This window comes from Aedes albopictus, chromosome 3 (assembly GCF_035046485.1).
Source record: "Aedes albopictus strain Foshan chromosome 3, AalbF5, whole genome shotgun sequence".
Lineage (NCBI taxonomy): Eukaryota > Metazoa > Arthropoda > Insecta > Diptera > Culicidae > Aedes > Aedes albopictus.
The window spans coordinates 24,854,487-24,868,846 of NC_085138.1; the positions used below are offsets into that span (position 1 = coordinate 24,854,487).

General features: G+C 42.7%; 2 protein-coding genes across 2 annotated transcripts in view; one reads left to right on the forward strand and one right to left on the reverse strand.

Moving 5' to 3' along the window:
• Positions 1-6,654, forward strand: part of LOC109418396 (neprilysin-1) — a 58,852-nt gene extending 52,198 nt beyond the window's left edge. Inside the window, exons 5-12 of the mRNA XM_062859220.1 lie at positions 3,512-4,064; positions 4,116-5,043; positions 5,103-5,262; positions 5,331-5,379; positions 5,594-5,661; positions 5,723-5,853; positions 5,908-6,072; positions 6,137-6,654. Of these exons, the coding sequence (XP_062715204.1) occupies positions 3,512-4,064; positions 4,116-5,043; positions 5,103-5,262; positions 5,331-5,379; positions 5,594-5,661; positions 5,723-5,853; positions 5,908-6,072; positions 6,137-6,313 (2,231 nt within the window). The 3' untranslated portion in view covers positions 6,314-6,654. The remainder of the gene's footprint in view (positions 1-3,511; positions 4,065-4,115; positions 5,044-5,102; positions 5,263-5,330; positions 5,380-5,593; positions 5,662-5,722; positions 5,854-5,907; positions 6,073-6,136) is intronic.
• LOC109418392 (UDP-glucosyltransferase 2) overlaps positions 1-14,360 on the reverse strand; it is a 740,033-nt gene that overhangs the window by 538,287 nt on the left and 187,386 nt on the right. The gene's annotated exons all lie outside the window — the stretch shown is intronic.

Sequence of the window (14,360 nt, forward strand, 5' to 3'; positions counted from 1 at the left end):
AGTCAGTAAGTTAATGAGTTTACAAATGTGTAAGTTGGCGAGTAAATTGGTGAGTGAGTGAATTTACATGCGAGTGAATTGGTGAATAAGAGTAGGTGACGAAGTGGGTGAGTTGACAAAATAATGAGGCAGTTACAAAGTGAGTTAATGAGTGAATGAAGTGATGAGTGAGATTTTGTCAGTGAATGGGTTGATGAGTGAGTGAGTGATGCGTTGTTAAGCGAGCGAATTGGGAAGATCTAGAGCGGGTGTATTGCTGAGTTGGTATGAAGTTGATAAGTAAATGAGTTCAAGATTGTGAGTCAGTTAGTAAACAGGTTAGTGAGTAAGCGAATTGATTAATGAGCTTTTGTGAGTTGATGAGTAAGCTGATTTACTCCCACATTCACTCGCTAATTCACAAACTGTGGTATACTAACTCACTTATGCACTATCTCACTCACTCGCTCACCACCCACTCACTCACTTACTCACTCACCTGCTCACTCGCTCCTTCGCACATCACCCACTCGCTCACTTACTCACTCGCTCATTCGCTCACTTACTCACTCACTCACTCGTTTATTTTCGCACTTTTGAAATCACTCATTAACTTATTAACTAACTAAATTTACACTAACTGATTTACTAATACATTTACTATCTCCCTCATTCTCTTTCTCACTCATTTAAACACAAACTCAAAAACTCACTCATTTATCAACACACTCACGCAGTCACTTGAGCTCATTCACTAACAAGCTCATAAACTCACTTGCTCGGTAACTCCCAGGATGCCGTACGTATACACTTACTCGCTCCACCGGAGGAGATCTCACATATTAACCTACCCACTAACTAACTTACTCGCTCTCTCGCTCACCAAATCAGATCCTGACTTATTTATTGATTTCCATACTTATTTAATTGAAATAAATGAAGCAGCTATCACTCATAAGCTGCCACGTTAACGTTCTTAGTCTATGTTTTCATTAATGAACTTCTTTTTGAGAGAACATATAACTTTTCAGCACACTTCGGTGTACGAGAAACGTAAAAAACATCTTCAATCAACCATTTATCATTGATCACCCAAAATTATGCACCATATTGCATATGAGATCCAATATAAACTTATCCAAATGTTGGTCTATGTGAGTTGATGAATGAATGCTTTTTTGTGTGTGGGATGGATTATTATGTTGATGAGTTAGTGAGTCAGTAAGTTAAATAATGAGTTTACAAATTTGTGAGTTGGCGAGTAAATTGGTGAGTAAGTTATTTTATATGTGAGTGAATTGGTGAACGAAAGTGGGTGAGTGAGTGAGTTAGAAAGTTAATGAGGCAATAACAAGTCAGTTGACGAGTGAATGAATTGATGAGTGAGTACCCGTTTGGGTGAATTGACGAATACTGGCGTAAATAGTGATATTTGTGAGTGAGTGGGTTGATGTGTGAGTGCGTGAGTAAGTTGGTAAGCGTGCCAATTGGTAAGTTCGAATGTGGGTGTAGAATTGTGTTGGCATGTAAGTTGGAGAGTAAATGAGTTCAAGCTAGTGAGACGGTTAGTGAACAGGTTCATCAATAAGCGAGTTGTTAAATGAGTTTTTGAAAAAGTTGGTTAGTGAGTTGATGTACACTGTACCCATGGGTGCTGCTGTGAATAAAACTGACTGCTTGCTGACATCTCAGTTAAATTTCGATTGCCAAGCACTCGGTTGTGCAAAACTCTGCAAAAAATACTAAAAAGTCAATCACAGCTGAGCGCGTGGGTAAGCTAATTTACTCCCATATTCACTCACTGATTTACAAACAGGTTCACTAACTCACTTACTCACTAGCTCACTCACCCACTCAGTCGCTCACCACCCACTCGCATACTCACTCATCCGCGCACTCGCTCATTCGCTCACTCACTTACTCACTAACCCCCTCATTCACTCACTAAATCACTAGCTTGCTCCTCACTTATCCAATCACTAATTAAGATAAGTACAGATTATTCAGTACATCACTTACTTAAATATTTACTAATTCAAATTTATAACCCTTATCAGTCTTTCTCAGTTTTTCAAAAAAATCTTCCGAAACGCATTAAGATATTTTTCAAGATATTTGTTCAAGATTTTTTCCGGGAACTTCCAAATCATGCCAAATCCACAATGAACTCCGTCAAGATTCTACCTCATTGTCCAAACCCTACTCTATCTTCTAAGTTCGTTTTTGAATCAGTTTCTAATTCCCAACGTTTTTCCTGATCGTCGAAATTTTATTGCTTCTTTTTGGTTCTTCTTCATTATTCTTATTTTACCTTAACGTCTGATTTTATCTTAACGTTTCACCATATAATCCAGCTACCATCCCAACACAGATTAGGATTTATGATCAAGAAACTGTTATGCGCCTGCCTCATCGGTCACGTTCAAATTCGTTTTCCGTGTTCTAGCTTCAGAAACATTCTGCCTCGTCTTCCATCATAGTTTAGATTCTTCACCAATCTCTCATCCTACCTACCTCATAGTCAAAATTCAAGCTTTTGAACCGGGTTTTAACTTATCGTCCATGCATCGTGAAGTTGTACTTCAGTTTCAAACTTCTGCCTCATCGACCAAACACTACTCCCCAGTGCCTTTGTTCTGTCTGACAAATCAATCAGGTCCCACATCTTCGTCAAGGTTTCATCGCAACATCCAGATTCCGTCTCATCATCCCGACTTCACCTCATCATCGAGGTAAAACCTCGTCGTCCAGTTTCAGCCGCATCGGTCATGTTTGTCATGCTTTCCAATCGGATAAATTTGACTTCATCGTCCAGGTTTCACCTTATCATCATTCGGGATCCCTCTTTTTTTCCAGTTTCCATCTGATGTTCCAGTTCCTATTACCTACCGAAGCTGCAGCATAAAAGTCACAAAGGAGTGTCGACAGCGCAGGTTTTTGGTTGGACACGAGTCATATTCGAGTAATTCTGCCTTTGAATTAGAATTACATGAATGTAGCTCCTGTACAACAAAAAACCGTCGACACTTCTTTGTGACTTGTGTGGTGCTTGGGTAATTATTTTATCGTTCATGTGCTGTCTCCATTCAGGATACCTCTCATTCTGAACATTAAGATTCTATCTCTTTGTCCGGTTTAGATCTGATCTCCCGAATTCGCATTCTGAAGTCTCATTCAAATCTTCCTTAGCCCTGTCTTGTCACCGTGCTGTTCATGGTCACTCATTGGATTCTTTGATAGTTTCTTCGTTGGTTTTCTTGATGTCGGCACTGTGAATGACTCTTCTAGAGACTTAGGCGGTCTTAGAATTAGTCCACTGTATATTCACGGTATCTACATTGTCTAAAAACCGTAAAGTTTACTAAAGCCAAAAATGAAGACCAACTGACATTCCACCAACCAGAGTTCGGCTCCGTTATGCCTGTTGGCGCAAGAGCCTTAAATAAATGATAAAGTAAATGATAAATAACCACAGTTCGACTGTCAGCATTTCACCAAAAAACTAACCTTCCATTATATCTCTTCCTCTCAGTCCACTTCCCGCCGGACGTGTGCCACAGTCCGGAGTGCCTTCGGGCGGCCGCCGCCCTTCAGCAGAGCATGGACCGCCGGGTCGATCCGTGCGAAGACTTCTACGCGTACACCTGTGGGAACTGGGCTGACGACCACCCGCGACCGGAGTCCTACAACAGCTACGATTGGTTCAGCGAGCGGCAGGGCCGTATCCTGCGCAACATCCGCCAGTACCTGCAGCAGAACGACAGCTTCGACGATCCGAAACCGGTCATGCAGGCCCGGGCCATGTACCGGGGCTGCATGAACCTGACGGCGATGGACCGGCTGGGGTACGATCCGTTGTTCAAGCTGCTCGGGGAGTACTTCCTGCCGAACTATCCGACCATGTTGAACCTGACGCAGGTGGACTACGAGAGCTACGACTTTGACTGGATTCGATCGTTGGCAAAGGTCAAGCAGATGCTAGGGATGGACATCATGATCGGGTTCGATGTGTTTCCAGATCCGAAGAATCGCGACTCGAACCGATTGGTGCTGGGAACGCCCGAGCAGGGCTCGGATTTGCCATTGTAAGTTTGGGTGGGTGAGGTCGTTCCATGTAATGATTGGTGTAATTTCAGCAACGACAACATCTTGAAGCACATGTCGAAAGCCAAGCACAAAGTCATTGTCAGCGAAGAGGAAGAAGACTACGTGGATGACCCGGAAGAGGACACCAAACACATGAAGGCCTACAAGAGCTTCATGATCGGAGCCATGAAGATTCTGGTTAACAATACGGATTCAAAGCTTGAGATCGAACCGCTTGCGGATAACTTCCAGAAGGCGGCTGATATCTACATCAAGATGTCCAAGGCTCTCATGAAGATGGAGAAACAAGCGGAGAATGCTTCCAAAACAAACAACACAGAGGATCGACTCAACCTGCAGGATACGCTCTCCGTCAGCGTCCACGAGCTGCAGAACATGACCGATCAGCACATCTTCCCGAGGGACCCGTTCCCCGTTTGGGAGCGTTACCTGAATGAAGTCTTCGAAGGCATACCGGAAGCGGTGCTTGATCTGAGCCGCGATCAGATCCTTACCAGCAACGCCGATATCCTGTATCTGCGCCTGCTAACTGACTATCTCTCACAAACTCCTCTGGTGCACATCGAGTTGTACATCTGGTGGACGGTGGTGGAAGAACTGATCCTTCACACGACGGCCGAGATCCGAAGGCTGCACTACGAGTACTACAAGACGATGGTCGTGACGGAGGGATACACTCCGCGATCGCTGTATTGTACCGGCGCGGTGAACAAGCTGATGGGCATGGCGGTGAGCTACGCCATTGCGGATCGGAACTTCCTGACGGAAACGAAACCCAAGGTGAAGCAAATGCTAGGGAACATCCGGAAGGCGTTCGAACGACTGGTCAGGGACACTACCTGGATGGACTGGAAGACGAAGAGCTCAACGCTGGAGAAGTCACAGGCGATGCGCAGCTTGATCGGGTTTCCCGAGTGGATCTTCGATCAGGGCAAGCTGGAGCAGCTGTACGATGCGGTAAGAAACTTGAAGAACTGTTATTGAACATCGTAGACGTCTCAGGTATTGTATTACAGATCGACTTGTGCGATACGCAACATCTGGGGAACATGGTTCAGCTGATCGAACTGCGAAACGTCAAGTACCTTCGCCGGTGGAGGATGAAGAACGTCCTGAGTTGGGACACCTATCCAACCAACGTGAACGCCTTTCATGCCTTCCAGGACAATGCAATCAGTAAGTACGAGAGGTAGACTGTAGTCTAGCTTATTTGACCATCGTCTATCCAACCCCGTGGAATGCAGCGATTCCGATTGCCATCCTGCAGTATCCATTCTACCATCTGGGTCTAGAGTAAGCGAGTTTGTTGGTTTGTTTTGGGTAATGAATTGGAATTTGATCTCTTCAACACTGTCTCCTGCACTGAAGTGAGCGCGTTGAGACACGCACAAGCACTGTCCCGAACGCGAAGCTAGCACCAATGCAATTGCCGTACGCTTAGTTGTCGCTGATCTGATCGGAAGGTCGTTAGGGAACGGTAATGCTGACAAACTGCTATAACTTTCAGGGCGCTGAACTACGGTGCAATCGGGACGGTTCTAGGGCACGAGCTGACGCATGGATTCGACGATAGCGGTGAGTTCTGGGACTTTGAGGGTAGAAGTTCTTCCCAATACAGAGCTTGCGGATATTGCAGGTCGACAGTTCGACAAAGACGGCAACCTGAAACAGTGGTGGACGAACAGTACGGTACGGGAGTACGTCAACCGGACGGCGTGCTTCGTTCAACAGTACAACGGTTACTACATCGCGGAAGCTGAAGACTACGTGAGTTATCGAACCGAAATCGAGTAAAAATCTCAAAACTTTTTGTATTCCCAGATCGACGGACTCCAAACGTTGGGAGAGAACATCGCGGACAATGGCGGCGTCCGGGAAGCCTTCGAGGCGTACAAAATCTACAAAAAGCACAACAAGAAGGAACCACTTCTGCCAGGATTCGAAAACTTCACCCACGAGCAGCTGTTCTTCATTTCCTATGGCAACGTGAGTACCGCCTGCAAACAAGCACCTACCTTTTCACCTCAAAATTGGTTCCCTTGTTCCGTAGCTATGGTGCGAATCGCACACGGCGTCCGCCGCCAAGGCTGCCTTGGATGATACCCACTGCCCGGGCTGGATACGGCTCAAGGGTGTGCTGAGCAATTCGCCCGAGTTCAGTAAAACGTTCGGATGCAAGGCGGGCAGCGGGATGAATCCCACCAGCGATAGGTGTAGAATTTGGTGAAAGGTCATATACTATACTATGGTTCCAGTTCGTTTTATGTTCTTCGTTGCTGCAAGAGGCATGTGATCAAAAAGTTTGGCACATAAAGATTAATGGATCGACAGATTCACATATCGAAGGATAGGCAGATTGACAGATCGACAGTTTAGTAGATTTACCGCTACAACGGTGTCAAAATTTGTGAGGGCATAAATACCATCAGAATGTAACGAAGAATGTTAACAGACAACCAAGCAATCAAATTGTGTGATTTTAGCAGTAGATTTTCCGACCAATTTTTGATCTCGCAACAGACGTGTGATATATTGAAGTGCAATAAACCATTTGTTCCAGGCTGTTCACGGTTGACGTATGTTTGTTTTCCTTCCCGTTGAAGATGTTTTCCCATAAATCTCCGTGTCTGACGCTTTTCAGTCATCTGCACCAATCCCAAATGTGATATCCAGAGGCAGACCGAAACAGATTCAGGCCATTTGTTCCTTTTCGGACCACCCTAATGAAAACAGAATTTTCACAGCAGGCAATTTAAACTTTTGCAAGCTGCTTGAAACTATTTTTATTGAATTAAACAATCAAAGAGAATAAACAAATTTACGTATTTACAAGTATTCTTCTCAGTTATTTCTATTAATTACTTACATTTTATAGTTTTTCGGTAATATCCTGCTTTTTCCACAGGTATGGCGGCTCACGGTCGGGCGCTTTCACGAGTCCTGAATTTCCAAAATAAAACACTCTAGAATTCACATATTTGTGTGTAGCAAGTTTTCCTTACCTCGAATGTACTTTGAAACCGCGATTACAACTTAATAGCACGCAAACTACTATTTAAATGCTAATTTCACTTTAACTTTTAATTAACTTCAATGACCTCAAATTTCATTGCTTTCGATCTCAGTCTATGTTGACCATTTCCTAATTTTTCTTCTTGTATTTTTATTTACTGTTTACTGGCAAAAATAGACCATCTCCCTCTAACACCAAACATAGAGCTTGCTGACGTTTATTCACCTCTCTCTTTCAAGCATGCAGGCGGGATAGGATTTGTTTTCATCGGGAAACCTTTCCTGATGACAACAAATCCTATTCCGCCTGCATGTTTGAAAGAGACAGGTGAATAAACGTCAGCAAGCTCTATACCTTCTGACATCTATGCTTTGTTCATGGTTGATCCATCACCGGGGTGGTCTCGTCCGGCATGGACCGCATGTTGCGCAATGGTTGCGCTGTCGAAAGGTGGTACGGGGCTGTGCCAACACCATTACTTCGCAGCCTTTACCTGCCTCGGCTCGAATCTACTATTTTTGAAATAATTGGTCAGCGAGAATTTAAGGTTATGTCGAGTAGACAAACAGGACAAACAGCAACAAAAGGATTCAACCAAAGTAGCCTGGCAAGTATAGACACTACAGATTCCAAGACAGATTCCATAGGCTTGCCAAGCTGGATGATGGTGTCTTTACCGTGAATTAAGAGTATACGGCGTGAATATGGCGTCTTACAACCCATTACCTTTGTTGAAGTACTATAGCGTCTTGCTCGGTTTGATATGTTTCAAAGAATTAATTGATTGATTAGTCTTTATTATAGAGACTTTCAGCCCTTGGCATTTCATAGAAGCTAGAAGAAGTGTCGGGGGTTTTCAGGAGGGTTTCATATTGATTTTCGGGAGTTTTGAGGGGTTTTTTGAGGGAGCTTTCAAGAAAATTTTAAGGGAGATTTGAAGGAGCTTCGAAGTGTACAAGACGTTTCACGGGATTTCCTGGGCCCAGCCAAGGGCGTAGCCAAGGGGGGGGCAGGGGGGGCCGTGGCACCCCCTGACCGAGCAACTATATTCTAACTTAACCGAAAAACTAAGATGATCAGAGCTGTTTTTGACTAGTAAAAATAAAATTCTCCTGCATCCTCGTATTTTTTTTTTTATGTATGCAAGAATTCCTTCGGAAATTCTTGGAGGAATATCTTCAAAAATTCCTGAGGGTATTCCTTTGGAAATACCTGGAAGAATTCCTTTGGAAATTCCTGAAGGAATTCCATCCAAAATTCCTGGAAGAATCCCTTCGCAAATTCCTGGAAGAATTCCATCGGAAATTCCTGAAGAAATTCCTTCGGAAATTCCTGAAGGATTCCTTCGGAAATTCCTGGAGCAATTCCTTCGGAAATTTCTGGAGGAATTCTTTCGGAAATTCCTTGGGCAGTTCCTTGGGAAAATCTTGGATGAATACCTTCGGAGATTCCTGGAGGAATTCTTTCAGAAATCCATAGAGAAATTCGTGAGGAAATCCTTAGGTGAATTCCTTACGAAATTCTTGGACAAAATAATTCCAAACTTCCTGGAGGAATGCTTTTGGAAATTCCTGGAGGAATTCCTTCGGAAATTGCTGGACGAATTCTTTTGGAAATTCCTGGAGAATTCCTTCGGAAATTCCTGGAGGAATTCCTTCGGAAAGTCCTGGAGGAATGCCTTCGGAAAGTCGTGGAGGATTTTTTTTCGGAAATACTTTTTGGATTTTTTTTTGAAATTCTTGCAGGAATTCCTTCGGAAATTCCTAGCGGAATTCCTGGAGGAATTCCTTCGGAAATCCCAAGAGGAATTCCTTCGGAAATTCCTGGAGGAATTCTTTCAGAAATTTCGGAAGGAATTCCTTCGGAAATTGCTGGAATAATTTCTTCGGCAATTACTGGAGGAATTCCTTTGGAAATTGCTGGAGGAATTCCTTCGGAAATTCTTTGAGGAGTTTCTTCGGAAATTCCTGGAGGAATTCCTTCGGAAATTCCTGGAGGAATTCTTTCAGAAATTCCGGGAGGAATTCCTTCGGAAATTGCTGGACAAATTCCATTGGAGATTCCTGGAGGAATTTATTCGGAAATTCCAGAAGAAATTTCTTAAGGAATTCCTGGAGGAATTCTTTCGGAAATTCCGGAAGGAATTGCTTCGGAAATTCCTGAAGCAATTCCTTCAAAAAATCCTGGAGGAATTCCTTAAAAAATTCCAGAAAGAATTCCTTCCAAAATTCTTGGAGGAATCCCTTCGCAAATTCTTGGAAGTATTCCTTCGGAAATTCCTGAAGGAATTCGTTCGGAAATTCCTGAAAGAATTCCTTCGGAAATTTCTGCAAGAATTCCTTCGGAAATTCCTTGGGGAGTTCCCTCGAAAAATCTTGGATGACTACCTCCGTAAATTTCGGGAGGAATTCTTTCAGAAATCTATAGAGAAATTCCTGAGAAAATCCTTGGATGAATTCCTTAGGACATTCCTGGAAAAAAAATCATTCTAAACTTCTTAGAGGAATGCTTTTTATGATTCCTGGAGGAATTCCTTCGGAAATTAGTGGACGAATTCCTTTGGAAATTCCAGGAGGAATTCCTTCGGAAATTGCTGGAATAATTTCCTAGGAAATTACTGGAAGAATTCCTTCGGAAATTCCTGGAGAATTTTTTTCGGAAAGTCTTTTTGGATTTTATTTTTGGAAATTCCAAGAGGAATTCCCTCGAAAATTCATGGAGGAATTCCTTCACAAATTCCGTTAGGAATTCCTTCAAAAATTGCTGGAGGAATTCTTTCGGAAATTCCGGGAGGAATTCCTTCGGAAATTGCTGGACGAATTCGTTTGAAGATTCATGGAGGAATTCCTTTGGAAATTCCCGCAGGAATTCTTTCGGAAATTCATAGGGGAATTTCTTCGGGAATTCCTGGAGAAATCCCTCCGGAATCTCTTGGATGCATTCCTTGGAGGAATTTATTTAAAAATTCCCGGAGGAATTCCATTGGAAATTCCTGGAGGAATTCCTTTGGAAATTCCTTCGGAAATTCCTGGAGAAACTCTTTTGGAAATTCCTGAAGGATTTTTTTTGGAAATTCCAGGAAGAATTCCTTCAGAAATTCCAGGAGAAATTCTGTCGGAAATTTCTGGAGAAATTCCTTTGGAAATTTCCAAAGGAATTTCTCCATGAATTTCCTATGTAATTCTACCAGGAATTTTGCGAAGGAATCCCTTCACGATTTTCCGAATGAAATCCTCCATGTGTTTCCGAGAGAATTCCTCCAGGAATTTCCGTGGCAATTCCTCCAGGAATTTCCGAGGGAAATCCTCCAGGAACTTCCGGAGAAATTCCTCCAGGAAATTTCGGAAAAATTCCTCCACAAATTTCTGGAGGAATAACTCTAGGAATTTCCGGAGAAATTTCCGAAGGAATTCTTCCAAGAATTTTAAAGAGAGTTCCTCTTGGAATTTTCAAAGGATTTCCTCCTGGAATTTCCGAAGGAATTCTTTCATGAATGTCCGAAGAAATCCCTCCATGAATTTTTGAAGGAATTCCTCCATGAATTGCCGAACAAATTCCTTCAGGAATTTTGCCAAGGAATTTCTAAAGGATTTTCCGAAGGAATGCCTCCATGAATTTCCGAAGGAATTCCTCCAGAAATTTTCCGACGGAATTTCTCTTCGAATTTCCGAAGAAATTCTTCTAGGAATTTTCAAAGGAATTCCTCTTGGAATTTTTAAAGGATGTCCTCCTGGAATTTCCGAAGGAATTTCTCCATGAATGTCCGAAGGAATTCCTCCATGAATTTCCGAATGAATTCCTCCAGGAATTTTGCGAAGGAATTTCTAAAGAATTTTCCGAAGGCATTCCTACATGAATTTTCAAAGGAATTCCTCCAGGAATTTCCTGGGAAATTCCTCCATGAATTTCCGGATGAATTTCTTCAGAAATTTCCGGAGGAAATCCTCCAGGAATTTCCGAAAGAGATCCTCCAGGAATTTTCAAAGAAATTCCTTCTGCAATTTCTGAAGGAATTCCTCCTGGAATTTCCGAAGGAATTCCTTCATAAATTTCCAAAGGAATTCTTTCAGGAATTTCCGAAGGAAATCTTCCTGCAATTTCCGAAGGAATTCCTCCTGGAATTTCCGAGGGAATTCCTGCAGTAATTTCCGGTGGAATCTGGAGGAAAGGATTTTCAAAGGAATTTCACCTGGAATTTTCAAAGGATTTCCTGCCGGAGTTTCCGAAGGAATTCTTTCATGAATGTCCGAAGGAACTCCACCAGAAATTTTCGAAAGAATTTCTCCAGGAATTCCTTCACGAATTTCCGAAGGAGTTCCTCCATAAATTTCAGAAGGAATTCCTCCAAGACTTTTGCGAAGGAATCGCTCAAGGATTTTCTGAAGGAATTCCTTCACGAATTTTCGAAGGAATTCCTCCAGAAATTTCAGGAAGGAATTTCTCCAGGTATTTCCGAAGGAATTACTCCAGGAATTTCCGAAGAAATTCCCCCAGGAATTCCCGAAGGAAATCCTCCACGAATTCTCGAAGGAATTCCTCCAAGAATTTCCGAGGGAATTCCTCCAGGATTTTCCCGAAGAATTCCTCCATGAGTTTCCGGAGGAGTTTGTCCAGGAATTTCAGTAGGAATTCTTCCAGGAATTTTCAAAGGAATTTCTCCTGGAATTTTCAAAGGATTTTCTCCTGAATTTCCGAAGGAATTCCTCTACGAATTTCCAAAGAAATCCCTCCCGGAATATCCAAAGAAATTTCTTATGGATTTACCTTGAAATACCTCCAAAAAATTTTTGACGGTTGTCCTCAAAAAATTTCCTTTGGATTTTCTCACATAATCCCAAACGTGTTTCTGAAGGAACGTTTGAAGAAGTTTCTCAAGTTATCGTAGGAGTTCCGCAATAAATTTTGGATTGAATTTCTTGATAAATTTCTGAAGAAACTTCTCAAGGATCTTTCGCTGGAATTCCTTGAGGAATTTCGTAAAGATTTATAAAAAAAACCGAAAAAATTCCTCAACGAACTTATCAAACAATTTCTCACAAAATTTCCAAAGGTATTCCATAAGACATTCCAGACATATGTCAAAAAAAATTCCAAACAATCTCCTTTAACAATTTTCGAATTTTCCTTATCAAGGCATTTTTAAAGGAATTCTTCAAAGAATTTCCGAATGAGTTCCTATAGGAAATAAAAAATCACAAAAAGCATTTCCTCAGGAATTTCCGAAATATTTTTTCAAGGAAGTTTTGAAAGATTTTTAAAGAAATTCCTTATGGAATTTCAGGAGGGATATCTCATGAGACTTTTAGTGGATTTTTTTCAATATTTTCGAAAGAATTGCTTCAGGAATTTGGGAAGGAATTCTCACAGAAATTTCCGGATGAATTCTTCCAAACATTTTTGAAGGTATTCCTCAAGCAATTTTCGGAAGAATTCCTCACGAAAACTCCGAAGGAGTTCCTCAAGGAATATTCTAAATCTATTTCAAAGAAATTCCTCAAGGATTTCCCGAAGAATCTTCTAAAGGAAATCGTAGAAGAACTCTCGAAGGAATGTCTTATGGAATTTCTCAAGGAGCTTTAGAAATGAAGGAATTCCTCAAGAAATTTCTGAAGAATTTGTCAAGGAATTTCCGATGGAATTCCTCAAGGATTTTCGAAATAAATTCCAGAAATTATTTTTTAATTGATTCCCTTAAAAATTTCCGAATGCATTCCTCTAGCAAATTCCGAAGATATTCCTCCAGGAATTTCCGAAGGAATTCCTTGAGAAATTTTCAAAGATTTTTTTCCGGCAATTCCGAAGGAATTCATTAAAGGGTTTTTCGAAGAAATTTCTCCAAAAATTTCTTAGGGTATTCCTCAAGGAAAGGAATCTTAGTTTGATTGGTATTTTTGAAAGAAAAATTTCGGAGAAATTCTTAAAGTCAAGGTTGCAACCATTCATTTGCAAAGATTTACATTCATTTGCTATTGTCTCAGTTCAGAAGCATGCTATCGAAAAACAATGTATGGATGAATTTAACCTTGTAGTTTTATCTGAAAGTTTGCCGAATAACATTGGGGTCGCACACGCATTCCAAAGTTGTGAGCGAGCTGTGAAGGTAACTTTCCACAGCGTGAATGAAATTTACATTCACCGCGTGGAGAGTTGCCTTCACAGCTCGCTCACGATTTTGGTATACGTTTGCGACCCCAATGTTATTCGGCAAACTTTCAGATAAAACTACAAGGTTAAATTCATCCATACATTGTTTTTCGATAGCATGCTTCTGAACTGAGATGATAGCAAATGAATGTAAATCTTTGCAAATGAATGGTCGCAACCTTGGTCCAAGTACTCGGACGTCTTGAAGATGATGCGAAGCGACGCCAAGCTTGAGGGTCTTGGAGCCGACGTACGCAGTATTAGACGTACTCGTACGGGCGAGATGATCCTGGAGCTGAAGCGCCAGAAGGAGCACAAGGGCGCTGCCTATAAGAGGCTGGCAGAAGAGGTCCTTGGTGAGGGTGTGCAGGTGAGGGCTCTGACACATGAGGCGACTCTGAAGGTCTAGGACATTGATGAGATCACCGAAGTGGAAGAGCTCGTCACGGCACTGCGGCAACAGTGCGATGTGCAGGTGACCGCCGCAGCCGTTAAGCTACGGAAAGGGCCAGCAGGGACACATATAGCTTTGGTTCAGCTACCTGTGGCGGACGTCAAAAAGTCCGTTAAAGTAGGGAGCATAAAGGTGGGTTGGTGTGTATGTCACCTGACATTCCACGAGCCACCAGAGGATTGCTTCAGGTGTCTGGAACAAGGACACAAGACGTGGGACTGCAAAGGCCCCGACAGGCGCAAACTGTGCAGGCGATGCGGCGCTGAAGGTCATAAGGCCCAAAGCTGCACGAGTCCGCCCATCTGCATGATCTGTACCGGGAAAACCTCGAAAAACAGACATCCAATGGGTGGTCCAGGGTGCCCGGCCTTTAAGAAAGCCGCAGTGAACAACAAATCACAGTGCAGGTAACGCAGCTGAACCTGAACCACTGTGATGCGGCTCAGCAACTGCTTTGTCAGGCGGTTTCTGAGTGGGAGACGGATATCGCCATCATATCGGACCCATACCGAGTAACCGCCGGCAACGGCAACTGGGTCGCGGATGGGACCAGAAAAATGGCGGCGATATGGACGACGGGTAAATACCCGGACCAGGAGTTGGTGTCTACTACCTATGAGGGCTTCGTGGTCGCCAAAGTAAACGGGGTCTTCTTCTGTAGCT